At 53.0% G+C, this 18,963-nt stretch overlaps 1 protein-coding gene across 1 annotated transcript; it reads right to left on the bottom strand.

The window, feature by feature from the left end:
• Nucleotides 1-1,881: 1,881 nt before the first annotated feature.
• LOC116939784 (uncharacterized) lies at nt 1,882-17,221 on the bottom strand. Its single transcript, XM_076064557.1, has 2 exons — nt 17,139-17,221; nt 1,882-10,612 (listed from the first exon to the last, which is right to left on the bottom strand). The coding sequence occupies exon 2, from the start codon at nt 10,326-10,328 to the stop codon at nt 8,571-8,573; it is 1,758 nt and encodes a 585-aa protein (XP_075920672.1). The 5' UTR covers nt 10,329-10,612; nt 17,139-17,221; the 3' UTR covers nt 1,882-8,570.
• Between the last annotated feature and the right edge of the window lie 1,742 nt (nt 17,222-18,963).

Here is an 18,963-nt window from a genome sequence, read left to right as displayed (position 1 = left end):
ACGTGGCTTCACCGAAAGACCCAAAGAATATGAATTCCTGCAGTCACGAGAGCTTTAAGTCAATGGAGTCTTCGTCGGCCGCATCTATTGGCTGGAGGTATCGCGTAAAACCCATTACGTTACACGCGTAATGAGGTTACAGGTCAGCGACTTGGGGCCCGAAGCTCTTTGCTTAGGTTGCTTATGCCTAGCACCACCACTGTGGATCAATACAAAGATCACCCGTATAGCCTTAACAGATTGTTGAGGCAGCTGCTGTTAGCGAGCGCTTATGAAGGCCGGAACGGCACACGTGGGGTGGGTGACAAGCATGCTATCCCATCCCCCTTTGTCTCCCCAGTGGCGATGTTTACACACCGCACAAGGTACTCTCATTTGAGGCTGAGTAGACCTAGGGGAAGCCCATGACCGATTCGGATAATTGTCACCTGTGTTGGCCGTGAGCGTGAATCGAACTCGGGTCGCCGGGTTCGTACCGCAGCGTACCGCTCCCCACACCACTGTGCACCACCACCACCACAACCAACACCACAACCATCACCACAACCACGAGCCGTGTCGGAAGATCATTTGTCTCATTCTCGTTGACGAGGCCGAGGGTCTGCAGGACGCCGACTGCACAACTGCCCGCGCTCGTCTTGCCTTGGCAGACAGCATCTGCCGTGGTGCACCATCAAGGGCTGTTACGTTGTCGCATTCAAAACAACAACAAAAAGCCACCGTGAAAAGTGAATATTTCTGAATTCCTTAAGGAGGAGATGGTGGGCGGTTGGCGAGGTACTCGCAGAGAGCCCGCTGACTGAGGACCTGGGTTGGAATCCGGGTTTCAGCCGCCAATGATTAATCAAACCGGGTTCTCAAGTGCCGTGAGTTGGTGGTCTCAACATCGCCCACCGAGAAGAAACGTGTTCACATTCCTCGCGCAGGAAGAGATGTGCCGGGTTTCGCTCCGGGGGTCACAGAGAGGAATGAGCGAGCACCGCCGAGATCCTGGGTTCAGATCCATAGTTCAGGCACGACTGAGCCACGTGTCGGAAGTTGATCGTCTCAATCCGGTCGCCAATGACTACACGCACAACGACCCCATTGCATTGTATTTGGGTTTATATTCAATCTGGCTTGTTCCATCCAGCTCTGCGAATGAACATTTCCGTTTGAATGGCACGCAACTCACACGTGCCGCTTGTCGCAGGAGCTCACGGATCCGTGTGTTTCTCTCAGACACTAAACCGTTGAGTCTCGCGGGTACAGGCGCAGCCCTGCAATTGCCCACTCACGTCAATGCCGACGGACGGGCCTCCACGGCGAGAGGGAGCTCTACAGAGCCGCTTCAGAAGGTGTGTGGCCCTTCTCTTACACGCTGACCGGGTGGGAGAAGTGCCGGATGAAGCTCGTGCGGGAGTCTGTAGCATGATGTTATAAAGGGGCCCTAAATAAAAACAATATTAAAACACAAAAACACATTTTTAACTTGCATAGTAAAGTAATTGTAATTTTCCATTTGCTATACAGCCAGATAATACGACAAATCGCTAACCTTAAACACCCAGTCGTTCATAAAAGTTGAAGGCAGTATAGTACTATAGTAATAGAGCAAGTGCAGAATCATTGATCCGGAATTGGTAGCTTGAAAGCAGCTACACGTGTAGCATCTAGAGATGTAGTAGCTACGGGCCCCGCACTTTCAAGGGCCCCTCGCTAAATGCTTTCAAGCTACCAATTCCGGATCAATGATTCTGCACTTGCTCTATTACTATAGTACTATACTGCCTTCAACTTTTATGAACTTTTATGAACGACTGTGTAGCAGCTACATGTGTAGCTACCTTTGCCACTAGGATCATCCGGCACTGCACAGAGCAACAACTGCAAAAAAAAATAATTATCTCAGCACATTTGCCGTTCGCTCATGAGCACAGATTCATTCGCTCTGTGCGTGCGTCATGAACGTTTAATGAACCGGCACTATTCACTCTCCACATTCGTCTCCATGTATGCATGTTGTTGAACTTCTTTCGCACCGTACGTCGCCAACCGAGGTGCGGGACTCGGCAACCGTTTGTGTCTCCATTCTTCTTATTCTTTTGTTCCGATGGCTGATGTAGATGCAGATCGACAAGCACAATTTCAAATTCGGGCGGCAAGCCAGCAGATGACCGCGTCGGGAGCCGCGGAGTGTACCTTTCGCCGCGACGTCTCCTTCGTATTTGTGGGTCGGGCGTTGTGTCGTTCGTTATACGTTGTATAGGTCTGTTCTGGATGACCAAAGTTGCACACTACTGGAGAGTTTTTTTCATGTTTCCATTTGAGCGCGTCTGCCACGGTGTGCGCGGGGCATGCGATTTAGGGTGGACCGTGAGCTTCGTGGAAGATCAAAACGTCGGGCAACTTCTTGCGTTGAATCTTTCACGAGGTGTGTTTTTTAAAATTAATGTCTGCGAGTTCTTTTGAACTCCATCCGGCACTTTAAAATGCAACCGTCCTCAACTCGTCCGGCATTGCGTGGGGCCTTAGGCAGGGCGCGCCACATGGGACACGGCACGCTGGTCAATAGCGGCGATGGAGCGGCGGCGGTCAAAGAATGGAACTCTCCCGTGACGAGTCGTCCTCGGGAGGAGATGGGGCCACGTGCAACACCGATCGTGGATCCTTGCATCGCACGACCGCGAGAGAATGGATCGAACACGGTTGTTGGTCATGATGGCGAATAACAAAGCAGTGGAGTTGTCCGCCGCCTGATATGAAACAGAACACGGTCGTCAATGACGCTGTCGTAAAGGGAAAACAACCACCTAATATGTGACGTTCCAGGTAATGATCAATCACTCTGGTCCTATGAAGAAGGGCCATTGCGCAAAACGTTATGCATTGTTCCTTTCAGACACTGTTATTCACAATGTTTTCCTCGTTTTTATTTTTACGAGTGTGCACCGCTGTGAGCCGAGCAGCAGCATCACGGGTTAAAGTGTTTAACGTGGGGTACGTTCGCTTGGATTGAGGAAATCAACGGCGGTCATTGGAGATGTGTCGCGGTTAATCCCGAGGAGGAGGCGGGGGGAAGGGAGGGATGGGGTCGCGGGAAGACGGTGGTGGCGACGGGAGGAGGATGGATGGTGGTTCGGAGCTCGCAGATGGCCTCAGGCCTCAGTGACTTGACAGCAGAAAATTAATCAGAGCTGAGTAAACCGTGAGATGTCAGGACAGAGTGAGAGAGATGTGCGTGCGTGTGTGCGCATGTGTGTACGCGTGTGTCTGTGTGCGTTTGTGTGCCTGTGTGCGTGTGTTTCTGTGTGTGCGCGTGCGTCTGTGTGCGCGTGCGTTTGTGTGTGGGGAGCCGTAGTGTAGTGGTTAGCGCAATGCTGCGTTACGAACCTGGCAACCCGTGTTCGATTCCCGGTCACGGCCAACACCAGTGACGATTATCAGAACTCGTCCTTAGCTTCCCCTAGGTTGACTCAGCCTCAAATTATTATCTGGTGCGGTGCGTTAAAACATCGCCACTGGGGAGACAAAGGCGGTTGGGATAGCATGCTTGTCACCCACCCCTAGTGTACCGTTCTGGCTTTCATAGGTGCTCGCTAACAGCACTTGCCCCAACAGTCTGTTAAGGCTACACGGGGGATCTTTGTCATCTTTGCGTGTCTGTGTGCGCGTCTGGCCGTGTGTTTGTGCGCGTGTGTGTTTGTGAATGTGTCTGTGTGTCTGTGGTGCTGGCCACCCACCCCCTCGTGTGCCGTGCGGGCCTTCTTCAAATGTACTCTTTAGCAGCACTTGCCCCAACAGTCTGTTAAGGCAGAACGGGGAATCTATGTCTTTGTGTGTTTGCCGCAGAAAGAAAACCATGACAAAATATATAAAAACAAATAAAGAAGAAAGCAGAGGAAGTTGAGGCAACGACGATTGATAATTGTTATGATTCTGCCTTTGTGTAAGAAAATATATCCAAGTTAATTTTGTTTCGCTCCACATTATTTATGTTTGGTTAGCAAGGCAACGAACCTTCGCCATATCGCTGTCACTTTTTAGAATATGAAGCGAGCCCGGTTGGAGAGGCTCACGTCAGCCGTACAGGAGCACGCGAAGCAGCAGCAACAACAACAAACACAACAACATCAACAAAACATCGCGCACCACGCAGAAGTGGTTCCCCATAGCCGAGGATGTGAGCGGCATTGGCCTGGGTGGCGAGGCTGTCGAACCTGGCATTGGCTCTTGCCAACGGCGCCTGACAATGTTACAATATCGACGTCGCCGCCGGCTCCATTCGATCTCCGGGCGCGGCAGTGGAAGCAATAAACAAGTTTGTTAAATACACCCCCAAACAACAACAACCGCAATTCATCACCAAGTGGCGGTGACGTCCCCACGGCGTTTGTGGCATGCCAAGTGCACTTGGAGGCCACGTGAAGTGTCGAAGGCTCGCTGGCAGGCCACGCGCCAGAGCCAGGTACCATGGGTTGGCTGACTGAGATGACTGTGACCCCTACACACACACGCGCCTCTGTGCATGCAGCAGTGTAAATGTGTCCATCATAGTTAATCTATGGTTGACAGGTCGCGTGTGATGGGGTCAAGTGTGGATACTGGCCAGCGTGTAAGAATATGCCAAAATACCCTGCAGTAAAGGGGCTCTCTCGAATTCCCTCTAGTGGAGGGCCCCTTCCGCCAGCAGCGGCGTGAGCAGAGGCATTGCAGGGCTGCGCCGTTACCTCCACCGCACGCGTAGTCCAATTCTCGCGAATGCGAACTGAACTGTCGAGGGATGAATGCGAGACACCGAGATGATGTACTAATATGTTGCGGACTTTTAATTATTTACCACATTGCGACCAGATTCCTCACAGTGAGGACATAGAATGAGAACATCTTTGAAGTGACAGAATGCAGCGGTTTTGGAACGAGTTCAAAACGCAGCCGAACATTTCAGAATGAACGCTCGCGTGACATTGCAAACTCTCCCCGACAGCACGAGCGGTGCAACGATGCATCAACATTTGTATTTATTTATCTATTCTTGTTTACTCAGGAAGAGCCTCGCCGAGTCTCAGGACTCCTCGCCAACGGGGTCTTTGCCAAGTTTTCGCAGTAGACGGGAGGCGGCGTTTGCGATGTATGAATCCCACCCAAGTTGTTCGCGGTGCAAACGTTTTCAAATCCGGCAAATTTTTGAGCGTGACGCCGGCACACGAATGGCCTTCGCTTGCGATTGACGCCACTGGATCTCTAACGTACACCGCCTGCAGTATTGACCAGGGCGGTCGCTGGAATTCAAGCCGCGAGCCTCTGCATCGAGCGCTGACCGTGTCGCGGATCCTTCCGACTTCACAATACGCGCATCGAGTCGCGCGTTTGTTTTAATTCAACGTTCGTTTTGTATTCAGAGCGCTCATTACCTCGCGGAACGTTAGGCTAATTGGATCGAGAATGGGGGAAAAAGCGTGTACAAACGAGGCAGACAAAAAAACTAGAAACAAAGCCGATTCGGTTCTAGAATCGAAAGGGATCGAAGTGCTGGGAAGTAGTGGGGGGTCGAGGTATTACGGGCAGGGGGGGGGGCTGCGGAGGAGGTGGGGTAGTGGTGGAGGGGGGCGGAGGTTTTGGGGGCAGGGTTGATGAAACCGTTACACCTCGAACCGACACATTTCAGTAGAAGCTCAGCAAATCCTGACTCTGCCGATGAGGCCCAGACGGGTACGAACCGGTCCCAGAGTTTGCTTGGCATAAGAACATGCTGCTGGGTAATATCGGTCTCGAAACCCGATTGGGGATCGATGGACTAAGCCACGTGGGTGTTTTTGTTGTTGTTGTGTGGAGTCACGGATGATGCTCGACACCGCGCGGTACCCTGGCCCAGCTCGCCTGCCCGCAGCGCGGGTCTCACGAGGGAGCGGTGGGACGGACGCGAGCGTGACTCGAGCCACGTGGTTCATAGTCGAGGCGGTAGAGGTTGTGGTGGTAGTAGGTCATAGTGGCGGTGCCAACCACCGCTATCACAGTAGGGGGGGGTACAGCTGGTGTGCATCTACCGGTCATCTCAGTCAGCCAAACCCATGGCATCTGGTTCTGTCCCGAGACCTGGTGCTGTCAGCGAGCCTCCGACACTTCACGTGGCCTCGAAGTGCACCTGGCCTGGCACAGGCGCAGTGAGACGTCGCCGTCACTTGGTGGCGAATTGTGGTTGTTGGTATTGATGGTGGTGGTGGTGACGGGTTGCGTGCTGCGCTACGAACCCGGCGACCCCGAGTTCGTATTCCCGCTTTGGGCCACCACCAGTGACGATTATCTGAACAGTTCGTGGACCTCCCCTAGGTCGGCTCAACCTCAAATTGGTACCTGGTTCTGGTGTGTAAAACATCGCCACTAGGGAAACAAATGCGGCCGGGCGTGGTGCTGACTAACCACTCACCCCTTCGCGTGCCGTGCAGGCCTTCATAGGTGCTGCTCGCTAACAGCACTTGTCCCAACAGTATGTTCAGGTTATAAGGGGGATCTTTGTCTTTTGTTTTATGGTGGTGAAGGAAGGGGTGGTAACCAGCGATTAATATCAGCCAGACGAATCCGGAACGCTGCTCCGAGAATTGTTGCCACTCGACGTCCTTCTCATCTTATTTTGGAAAACGACATCCTTATGTTTTCTTCCTACATATTATTTTTTCAATCGATACCGGGACAATCATATATGATTACAGTTAATAGGCGTACCTTTGTAGGTCTAGTGGCAGCGCCCTTCGCTGGTAATCCCTCCTCGAATCCCAGCCCAGCTGCGTTCCGCAACATATCTCGTGATAAACTAAGCACTGGGAGTCACAATTCTGAAATTAAGCCCATGCCCATATTACCCTGAACCGTGCATGATCTCGGCAGATTGTATAAGGGCGGCAGGTTTGTATTTTGAAGAGAGAGGGACTGCCGGGAATGCCGGGCGATGTAGGTTTCGTATCGACGAGATGGCAGAAGTGCGACTATTTAATGCATCCACATGTGCGGAGTTTTGCACGTCAAGCTACTGACTCCTACATCTTGCTGGGTCCCCCCATCCCCCCCCCCCGGGTTCCTCCGGTTTCCTCCCGCACGAAGTCAAAACACTCAATGAATAAAGAAACTGGACAAACTTCCCACTGTAGCAAAGACTCTCTTAAAAAAAATAAAAATGAGCCTTAAGACTCTGAAGTACGGTACTTTGCTGCATTAAAAAAAGCGCATTTTGAAATAATGATAATAATACTAAAAAAAAATGATTCCTCATCAGGCGTCGCGTAGAACATGCAAGATATTCCGCGTAAATATTCCACCACGTGTACCCAGCAGGGCACGTGCGCGCAGTGCATTTCACCTCTCGACTCGACGAGTGCAGTCGCACAGCGAGTCTCCTGTGAAGGGGGTGGCGGCGGGGATGCCGATGGCAGTGTGGGTGGAGCGGTAAGTGCAACGACGAGCGCTACGCTGCGATACGTACTCGGCGATTCCCGAATCGATTCCTGGGCCTCCCCTAGGTCGGCTCAGCCTCAAATGAGTACCTGGTGCGGTGTGTGTGTGTGTGTGAGCATCGCCACTCGGGAGACAAAGGCGGTCACGCGTGGCGCTGGTCACCCACGCCCTCGTGTGCCGTGCCGGCCTTCATAGGTGCTCGCTAACAGCACTTGCCCCCACCGGTCTGGTAAGGGTACACGGGGGATTTTTGCCTTTTGGTTGAAAGAGGGGGTGGCAGTCACGATTTGTAAATACCCCCCCCAGCCCCTCCCCCTCCCTCCACATGGCCTGTCCACCCGGCAGCAGAAATGGGTACAAGCACAGTCGATCGGCAGGTTGCGTGTGGTGGGGGTAACGCGTGGGATACTCCCACCCTCGGCAGCCGTTATCGAGCGGTCGATCTGCCAGCGGTGTCGTGACCAAGTCACAGCAGGGGGGCTGCCCCGTTACTTGAACGCTCACAACACGGGAAAGCCGCTGCGGAAATAAACCAATCGCCGCATTCGTCATTAACGCTGCCTGACAACGCAGAGCTGTGTCATAGGCTGACGTTTCAGGTCGCGGCCCTTGTTCAGAGCACCGCGATGGATCCGCGTGCAGGTATTGGCACGCGACATTCTTTACGGCTTTTCTTTCGCCGGTGATATCTGTTACGACGGAATCAAAACCAAATCATAATCTTCGTTATCAATGCTCATCATCAATCATCGTCGTCATTATCATCGTAACCCCGTTGCCGGAGAGTAGCTGTTGAATCTTCCGGATCAATCGAACGGTGTTCTGGCAATTATAGCTATTATGATGGCACGTGTATGAAGTCTGATGAGCTCGGTTCGTGCTGCAGGACATCGGGTGATCATTCTAATCGCAGGACCGGGAGAGGTGGCGACGGCTTGAGGAGGCCTCCATCCAGCAGTTGATTGACCGTGGCCGGTGATTGTGATGGTGGTGGCACGAGAGGACGCTAACGTGTCGTTCGCTCCAACTTTTTTTTGTTTCGTAACAAATGTTCTCACCAACGCTCAGCCTCGAGTGTATTGGGGGCACTTTTGGCAGTCACAGGATGTTTGTTTGGCGGCGGCAAACGTGTGCGACGTTGGCTACTTGGGCGAGAAATGACGGAGCAGGTTCTCGGCGCTGGCCGAAGCCTCGCAGGCGACGCCGCTGTCCCTCTCAGCACCCCTGACTCCATGCTCCGAGCCGCCGGTGATCGCCGTCGCCCCCTTGCCCAGCGTGCCGTCGGGCTTCGCGTACCGCGCGGAGGCCCTCCTGGGCCCACGCCCCTCCTGCCTCTCCATGACCCCGAGGACGTCGTCCAGCATGGACGGCCCCAGGTCCGTGTGCAGCGACAGCAGCGACTCGCTGCTGTCGCAGCGACTCGCTGCGCCGTGCGGTTCGCCCGGTGGCCACCGCGTCCGGGCGAGGGTGCTGAACTCGGCCCACTCTCCACGGCCGCCAGCACCTCTCGCTTGGAGGTCACCTCTCTGTGACCTCTGAGGTGGCGGCGGCGGTGGTGGCGGCGTGGACACGGAGGGACTCGGCGTGGGCGGCGATTCCGAGTTGTCCGGCCACGCGCCAGGCCGTGGATTGTCCGCCGTGGGGTGCGACGGGCACGCGGCGGCGGCGGCGGTCGCCTGCCGGTGTTCGTCGCCGTTCTCCCGCCTGCTCTTGGCGAGCAAGTCCCTGCGCTTGGATCGCGGGTGGAGGGTCTGCCTGCTCCTGAGGAAATGCATCGATTCCGTGACGGCCACGCGCTCCGGAGTTCTGGGCCACAGGCAGCCCGGTTGCTCGTGGTCGACGGTGCTCGCAAAGCCGTTTCGAGCACAGCCTTCACGGGACGGGAGGCGAGGATTCGTCCACTCGGGCCCGGTGCTGAGCTGGCCGGCAGCGGCCCGCGCCGTGGCTTTGGGTTGCTGGGGCTTCCCACACGAAGCCGTCACGCCGGTCAATCGCCGATGAGAAAACCCGTTGCCGGAGAAGGACATAAAGCGGAACGCCCGGCTGGAGCCCTCCTCCCCCCCCTCCTCCTGCTCCTCCTCACGGTGCATGTCATTGCTGGACAACAGCAAGGGCTCCTGAGACGACGTCTCACACGCGTGCACCGACTGGAAGTTGCGACTCCTGGAGAGCGGCGGGCTGAGCGTGATGTTTTGCACCTGATCCCTGATGGACCGAAGGAGCCCCCTCTTGGGGCTGGGACTCGTGCACGGACCCTTGGCGTCGGGGCACGCGAGTCGGTTCACTCGGGGCGGAGGCGACGCCGCCGCCCGCACGACTCCGCCGCTCGTCGATCGCGACGTCCCGGCTCCGGCGACGTCTTCGCGGCCGCACGCGCCCTCGCCGTTCGCGTCGTCCCCCGCGCCGCCCTCGGTGTCGGCCGGCGGCTCGGGGCGCCGGCGGGGCGGCCCCGCGCCGCCTGGGCAGAACGGCGACACCCCCGGCAGCACCAGCGCCTGCTCGGGACCCGTGTAGGGCAGCACGAACGCGTTCCTCAGCACGGGCGACGGGATCCCGACGCCGGTGGCAAAGCAGGTCGTGCCGCGTGCCGCCTGGTGGCCGGGGCCCGACGCGAGGTCTCGGTCCAGCCGGGCCTCCGGCACCGCACGGCGTCGCTCGGCTCGCTGGAGGACGCCGTCCTCGTCGCGGGACGCGCGACGCTCGCTCCACAGGAACGAGAGGTCTCCGAAGGCGGCGGCTCTCTCGCCCATGCCGCCCGAGCTGCCCACATGCGCCACGTGGCGGAAGTCGCCCAGCGGAGGGCTGATCATGTCTCCCGAGAGGATGTCCCTGAGCCTCGCGGCCTTCTTGCCCTTGCTCGTGCGGCCGGGTTTTAGGTACATGGGGGCCTTCACGGGCATCCTGCTGGTCTGCACACGCCCCCTCTGTGTTGAACGCCGCCTTTGAATGTTTCCAAAACGGGATGCTTGGTCGACGCGACTTTCCGCGTCAACCGTTGACGACAAAAAAAGTTGCGCGGATCTAGGGCAAGGAAGCGACGGTGCAATGCGGTGCCATCAGGCGCGTTTGGCTGCGATGATCTCTCGATTAAAAATGAAGAAAAAAATATTTTATGCAACGTGCCCACGTTCTGCCACGACGCACGGGCGCAGCCCGTCGCGCTGGACGGGGACGTCCAGTGAACCTTAGAACAAACAAACACAAACAACAACAACATTTCGTTAGTCGACCGACGTATTGATCTGCCATCTACATCGCATTTTTTTTTTGCTGGAAGGTTGCAGCTTTAGAATGCTTGTACGATTAAAGACAACGTTACGTTCATAAAAAATATATATATTTTTTACGTGATTAAATATATTGGAATGACCATGTTCACGCGCAAAATTTGTAAGAGGCAACCACTCACTGTGCTCTAAAATAGAGGGAATGTGTTTAAGCCCGAAATTTAACGCATGTAGGTATTGTACATGTAAAGCCTGTTGTTGTTTTGTTAATGTACATACATAAGAACATACATGTTTTGGAAATTAATTACATAATTCACACGTTACAGCGAGCTATTCTCAAATCCCCACATCATGCCCATCATTGGAGAGTTCTAATCATATTTCACCACACTGGTCAATGCAGGTTGGTGAAGGGGTGGGGGGTGGCATGGCAGTACAGGACAGCTTCCGTCCCATATCACTTGCCACTGATGTTAGCCGTTGCCGGGAACGAACTAGGGTCACCTGGTTCGTACCGGGGCGCCCGTTTGTGTTTAACAAAGAGACGCAATACTAGCACAGATACATTTCGTAGATTTACAACAACAACAAATTTCATTTGCTTAAAATTTCCGAAAATTATTCATTTCTTTCGTTTCCGTACACACATTAAGTATGGGCGGAACAGTGCATCGATGCATTGATTTGTCAATTAATATCGGTGATTAAAAGTTCATGATACATGCGTCGATTTACGCGTGAATATCAATCTTCATTCTCGACTCAGACGCGTGTCATGTCACGGCTTCACGTCACCCCCCATGGCCACTGGAGGTGAGGCATTACCATTCACCGCAATGTAAACAACAATCCCGGATTCAGTCAAAACCAGACCCTGAATCGTGACAATTCATTAACCCTCCAGTGGAGTGGCGGCGTTCCATCCTAGATTTTTTTAAGGCGCATCTGATCTTTAGAATTCGTTTTTCTATTCTACAAAAAAAGAAATGTGTTGCCTGTTGTTCCTGCTCAACGCAAGTCAACATCCACCATCAGCATCATTGGTTATCCACTGCTGGATGAAGACCTCCCGCCCCTACGCCGCCACCAACCTAACACGGTCCTGCGATGACGCCCATCCATGTGCGCAAGCTTATCTCGTCGCTTCATCTCCGCGGCCGTCGGATGAAATAAACCGTTGCCTTTTCGAGACGCCCATAACGTACCGGCGAAGGGCAGCCCCGGCGGCTCAGAGCTTCGTCTATTTAAGGCGCGGTATTTTCTCTCGATCTGCTTCAAGCGCATTCCCTTTGTTACCCTCGTCGCCGTTAGTTTCGAAGGGCGCGGGGGTGGGGGGGACATTGTTGTGATCAGTTTGTGTCTTGCCGTTCCGCAGCAGGAAATTATTTGAAACGACGGGCGTTTAGTCTCCAGCATTCTGGCCTCGTCTGGATTTTTCGACCGAGAAGCCGAGGAAACCGTGGTTGGTAGCGGTAGTGTAGCGGTAGTGTAGCGGTAGTGTAGCGGTAGTGTAGCGGTAGTGTAGCGGTAGTGTAGCGGTAGTGTAGCGGTAGTGTAGCGGTAGTGTAGCGGTAGTGTAGCGGTAGTGTAGCGGTTAGCGCGCTGCACTACGGCGACCCGAGTTCCATTCCCGCTCACGACCAACACCGGTGACGATTATCTGAGTCGGTCCTGGGCCTCCACCAGGTCGACTCAGCCTCAAACGAGTACCTGGCGCAGTGTGTAGTAAACATCGCCACTGGAGAGACAAAGGCGACCGGGCGTGGTGCTGGCCACCCACCCCCTCGTGAGCCGTGCCAGTCTTCATAGGCGCTCGCTAACAGCACTTGCCCCGGCAGTCTGTTAAGGCTATACGGGGGACCTTTATCTTTTTGGCGGTGGCGTAAGCGAGACCAGCGGAATCCGGCGATCGCAGTTCGCCGCGTGTCACTCGTCCGTTCCATTTGTCCGTGTTTAGTCCTCTGAGCTCGGCGTGACCGCATGAAGCAAACTAAACTACTTGTCTCAGAAGAAAATGTTGAGCAATCATCGGTAACCCTGGGGTCAATTTAAATCGCGATTGCGTAATTTATTATGCAATGCAGTCAGAGTGTAATAATAAATTCAGATTGATTGATTGTATTTTGTGTGTGTTTAGTTTGTTGTCTTTCACCGTACATACACACAACATGCACACAACGTACACACAATCCGCACTTGTGTTCAACCACCACCAACACTGCAAGGTCACCACACTTCTCTGTCCGCGTCCTCCCTCGCACTGCTCCACTTTGGGATTCCCTCTTGCCATCATCGCCTCTTATCCCAAGTTTGAGTAACCCCCTTTGCTCGATTCAAGTAAACTCCTTTCTATTGCAACTCTGCTGCCTGTAGCTGACCCGCCTGTCTCTTTGCGCCTTCGGACCTGTGCTCAGCAAGTGTGATTCCTTAACAAACAAACTAAATAAAGCATCATTAGACCTCCTTTGCCAGTACCAAAATATAATAATAGGGGTTTTCCCCTTTTTCCTGGCAACAAAACTGAAACCTTTTTACGAGGAATCCTGTCTGCATTAACCACAATATGCAAACAAAAAACACACTCTGATAATATATGCATTGTCCTTGAAACTAATTGGACCACACCAGAGACAGCTTTCTTTTGAGCCTCGTCTCAAAACGGTGTTAAGACCAGATGACGCCAAAAGGCGCACACAGCACAAAGACAATGCCACTGTCAGAGTAATGAGAGCTCGGGGGAGCATCTACATCATGGGACGTCCTTTTACGTCGAACAGGGAGGGCTCCGTCTTGAAGATGGCTGTACCTTTGCTAACAAACAGCTGGCAAGCCGGCAGTGTCTGTTTAAGGAGACCGAGCGCTGATGGGATCCAGAAGGTTGCAACTGGTCCAGAGTTTGCTTGCAAAAAAGAAATGCTGCCGATTAGCACGAGTCCGGAAGAGCAATGTAGGCTGAAAGTGGCTCCTGTGCTTGGATGTTTGGCCAATGTCATCAATGGGTGCTTGTCTCCACGTGAGAGGAATCCAGAGTAACCAGACAAACCCCAAGCATACGAGGGAGTAACACGCAGCGCTGCACACAGATGGATTCAAGGATCTCCTGGCCAATTGGCATTTTCAACCCCCGTTCGACCTGGTATTACCAGAGAGTCTTTCATGCAGGAGGTAACTAGTCCCTTACCCTGCTTAGCTTTCGATGTATGTGGTATTCTGGGTGATTCGATGACGAGTATAATCTTTTACATTCACATTAAATCACTTCTAACTTTGAGAAATATTTTGCCAGAAAACTAAGAACAAAGGCCCCCTGGAAAACATTACACTGCACCGGCAAACACTCACCACACACTACACTCACCACGCACTACACTCACCACGCACTACACTTACCACGCACTACACTCACCACGCACCACACTCACCACGCACCACACTCACCACGCACTACACTCACCACGCACCACACTCACCACACACCACACTCACCACACACTACACTCACTATACTCACCACGCACTACACTCACCACGCACTACACTCACCACACACTACACTTACCACGCACTATACACACCACACACTATACTCACCACGCACTACACTCACCACTCACTATACTCACCACACACCACACTCACCACGCGCCACTCTTACCACGCACTACACTCACCACGCACCACACTCACCACACACTACACTCACCACACACCACACTCACCACACACCACACTCACCACACACTACACTCACTATACTCACCACGCACTACACTCACCACGCACCACACTCACCACGCACTACACTCACCACGCACCACACTCACCACACACTACACTCACAATACTCACCACGCACTACACTCACCACGCACCACACTCACCACGCACTACACTCACCACGTACCACACTCACCACACACTACTCTCACCACGCACTATACTCACCACACACTACACTCACCACGCACCACACTCACCACACACTACACTCACCACACACTACACTCACCACGCACTACACTCACCACACACTACACTCACCACGCACCACACTCACCACTCACTACAATCACCACACACCACACTCACCACGCACTACACTCACCACGCAACCACACTCACCACGCACCACACTCACCACTCACTACAATCACCACACACCACACTCACCACGCACTACACTCACCACGCACCACACTCACCACGCACCACACTCACCACTCACTACAATCACCACACACCACACTCACCACACACTACACTCACCACACACTACACTCACCACGCACTACACTCACCACACACTACACTCACCACGCACCACACTCACCACTCACTACACTCACCAGCCCTGCCTTGTAACGAAACGGCGCAACACAACAATGACGGTAAACAACACGACACAACAATGACGGTAAACAACACGACACAACAATGACGGTAAACAACACGACACAACAATGACGGTAAACAACACGGCACAGCAATGACGGTAAACAACACGACACAACAGTGACGGTAAACAACACGACACAACAATGACGGTAAACAACACGACCCAACAGTGACGGTAAACAACACGACACAACAATGACGGTAAACAACACGACACAACAATGACGGTAAACAACACGACACAACAATGACGGTAAACAACACGACACAACAATGACGGTAAACAACACGACACAACAGTGACGGTAAACAACACGACACAACAATGACGGTAAACAACACGACCCAACAGTGACGGTAAACAACACGACACAACAATGACGGTAAACAACACGACACAACAATGACGGTAAACAACACGACACAACAATGACGGTAAACAACACGGCACAGCAATGACGGTAAACAACACGACACAACAGTGACGGTAAACAACACGACACAACAATGACGGTAAACAACACGACCCAACAGTGACGGTAAACAACACGACACAACAATGACGGTAAACAACACGACACAACAATGACGGTAAACAACACGACACAACAATGACGGTAAACAACACGACACAACAATGACGGTAAACAACACGACACAACAGTGACGGTAAACAACACGACACAACAATGACGGTAAACAACACGACCCAACAGTGACGGTAAACAACACGACACAACAATGACGGTAAACAACACGACACAACAATGACGGTAAACAACACGACACAACAGTGACGGTAAACAACACGACACAACAGTGACGGTAAACAACACGACACAACAGTGACGCTAAACAACACGACACAACAGTGACGGTAAACAACACGACACAACAATGACGCTAAACAACACAAATCATGGACGATGACGACGACGATGGCGCAATATTGTTGTCCGTGATTTACGTGGCATGATGAGACCGCTCCTTACGCAACTCAACACCGACGCCTCCTCCTCAGCTCCCACCGCGACGTCTCTCGCGGTGGGCCCGCACCCCAGGGCACCGCCTTCACAGCCACCTCGCGCAAATGTGAATTCACTTCGTGGTAACGTTTTTTGGGGTTAGATCACGCAAATGTGTCGTCCATCCCCACACCACCCTCCCTCCCCCCCCCCCCCCTCTGCACCCGACACGGGCAACCAGTGAGGTTGTCGCGTTGAACAGAACTTTCCAATGTATTACGACTGCAGCACACGGGTGTGTGAACATGTACAATCGATCGCGACGTTTCGCCGGTGATCGCAACCAGCACCATCAGGCAAGTGGCGCATAAGGCTGGCACGCTCTGTTCACGTGACAGCCTTGCTAAGTGGCCGTGCCGGGTGGAGGCGGGGTGTACGAAACGTTTACGCGATCTGATCCAAACACTTAACGACGAATAATACTGGTCGCGAAAGGTTAACGTGTCAAATGGACTTACTTATTGTTAGAGAGACAGAGTATTAATGTGGCGATGGGGTGATGAAATAGCGTGATTTTGGTATGACATGCATGGGCTAATGCTAGTGGTCATGATGGCGATGATGGATAAGGATGATAAAAATAATGATAATTATAATGATGAAGAGTGTTTACAGAGAGATATGGAAAAGGTGGTGATAATGGTGAAGTGAAACATGGAAGTTGATAATGATATGGAGATGATGTTGATGATGATGCAGAGACATATCAATGGATGATTATGGAGATGGATGATTATGGCTATGGATAATACAGATGATGATGATGATAATAATATAATGCAGATTATTATGGATACGGAGACGGATGATGACATTGAACAATATAGTTACAGAGATGGACTTAGCTTACGATCGTGATTATGATAAATACGATGACGAATATACAAATGCACGGCAAGCCGATGATAACCGCTTGAACAACAAACAAAAAAACACATTCTACATACCACTGCCAAACACGAGAACTGACCCATCTGCACGCGATCACCGCTGCTGTCGTGAACAGCGGGGAGGGCCGCGAATGTTTGGGACGAGCGGCGTTTGCCGGGACCTCACTCACCTCGTCACATCTCTACGAAGCGAGCTACCGCAGCCGCCCGTGTTAGCCGCAGCCTCCTCCTCCTCCTCAACCCCCCCGTTCCCTCCACGCTCTGCGCGGCACGGCCGAGACGCGAGGCCACCACCACCGCCAGCAGCAACACCCCCCCCCCTACCCCAATTGGTGACATCTCACAACCTCCCCCACCCCCCAACCTTACATCCTCACCCCCCGCTGTCCTCAAAAATAGCCATACACAGCTGGCATAGCAATGGCAGGGAGTGACAGCGCGCGGTGGTGTCTCGATTAATCACGCTCGGCCTAGAGGACGAGCGGTGGGGTCTGAGCGGGAAAGCTTCGCGACCCCCCCCAACCCCCCCCCCCCCCCCGGGCCGTGTGAGCCCGCGACGCTCGTGGCTTACAGAGACCCCTTCGAGCCGCCGCGGTGGTCACGTGGTGGACACGCGGTGGACACACGCGGTGGACACACGCGGTGGTCACGTGATGGACACGCGGTGGACACACGCGGTGGTCACGTAGTGGACACGCGGTGGACACACGCGGTGGTCACGTGGTGGACACACGCGGTGGACACACGCGGTGGTCACGCGGTGGTCACACGCGGTGGTCACGTGGTGGACACGCGGTGGACACGCGGTGGACACACGCGGTGGACACACGCGGTGGTCACGCGGTGGTTACACGCGGTGGTCACGTGGTGGACACGCGGTGGACACACGTGGTGGTCACGTGGTGGACACGCGGTGGACACGCGGCAGGCAACGCCGGCGAGCCCCGTCCGCCGTAATCTGAGGTTTTCTTGTTTAGGGAGGGCAGTGGTTCCCAAGTAAAAAAAGTATTTTGAGAACCACTGCCGTTACCCCCCCCCCCCCCCCCCTTATTGAATTTAGTTGCAGCCGAGTTACTCCCCACCCGCCCCCCGGCAACGATTCGCCCAACGTGGTTCTGAGATTTAAAAACATGGATAATGAAGCTGGTAACTGCAAGCGAAATAAAACAGAAATATTTAACGGACCCTTAATGTGGTTTTCTCGAGGAAACCACATCGCTTACCATCAACGAGTTTACAAAATGTCCTGAACGGCGCGCTCGGTTAACACGTGGATTTACATTGTACCGTAGTTATTTTATATGGCCAAGATTCATACGTGATTATTATTCAACCAATGACCCTCACGCGCGGTATGCTTTCACACGTTTATGAATCACATCACGTACCCCGCTTGGGTACATTGCCACGTACCTCCCGGTTGAGAACCACCGGTCTGGAGGATCACCACTTTGTTATTTGCCTGTGTGGGGGAGAGAGGAAGTGGAGCCTACTGGTGTCCTGGGCTCCTGGAACACTCTCCTCCATCCCCCCCGCAAGGATGAGATGTAACTGCGAAAGGTGAAACAAGAAGTAGAAACTAAATCCCGGTATTTTACTTATCTCGAGTTCACGTTTCCCTCCCCTCCGACCCTCCAGTCAACAAAGGTGACGCCAGTGCTCATTAACATAACACACACAATTACTCATTAACATAACACACAATTGCTCATTAACATAACACACAATTGCTCATTAACATAACACACAAAATTGCTCATTCACATAACAGACACAATTGGACTCATGTTGCAATCGTGATTATGATAGATACAGAAATAGATGATGATGATGACGGATATGGCAATTCGATGATAATTGTTGAACAACATACACATTAAAATCAATGTCTCGGGATTCTATATATACACATCTCCCTTTCGGGTAGTTTTATTAACGAATGTGTCGAGTCACGTATATAAATATATAATAATCAACATTTTTTTTGGGATTTCG

Source organism: Petromyzon marinus, chromosome 6 (genome assembly GCF_048934315.1).
Source record: "Petromyzon marinus isolate PM22_M1 ecotype Great Lakes invasive population chromosome 6, UKy_Petmar_22M1.pri1.0, whole genome shotgun sequence".
NCBI classification, from domain to species: Eukaryota; Metazoa; Chordata; class Hyperoartia; order Petromyzontiformes; family Petromyzontidae; genus Petromyzon; species Petromyzon marinus.
This window is presented reverse-complemented; position numbering and strand designations above follow the sequence as displayed.

What these genes read in the sequence shown, in the direction of transcription:
- LOC116939784 (XM_076064557.1), bottom strand. Translation starts at nt 10,328, where the DNA reads ATGCCCGTGAAGGCCCCCATGTACCTAAAACCCGGCCGCACGAGCAAG.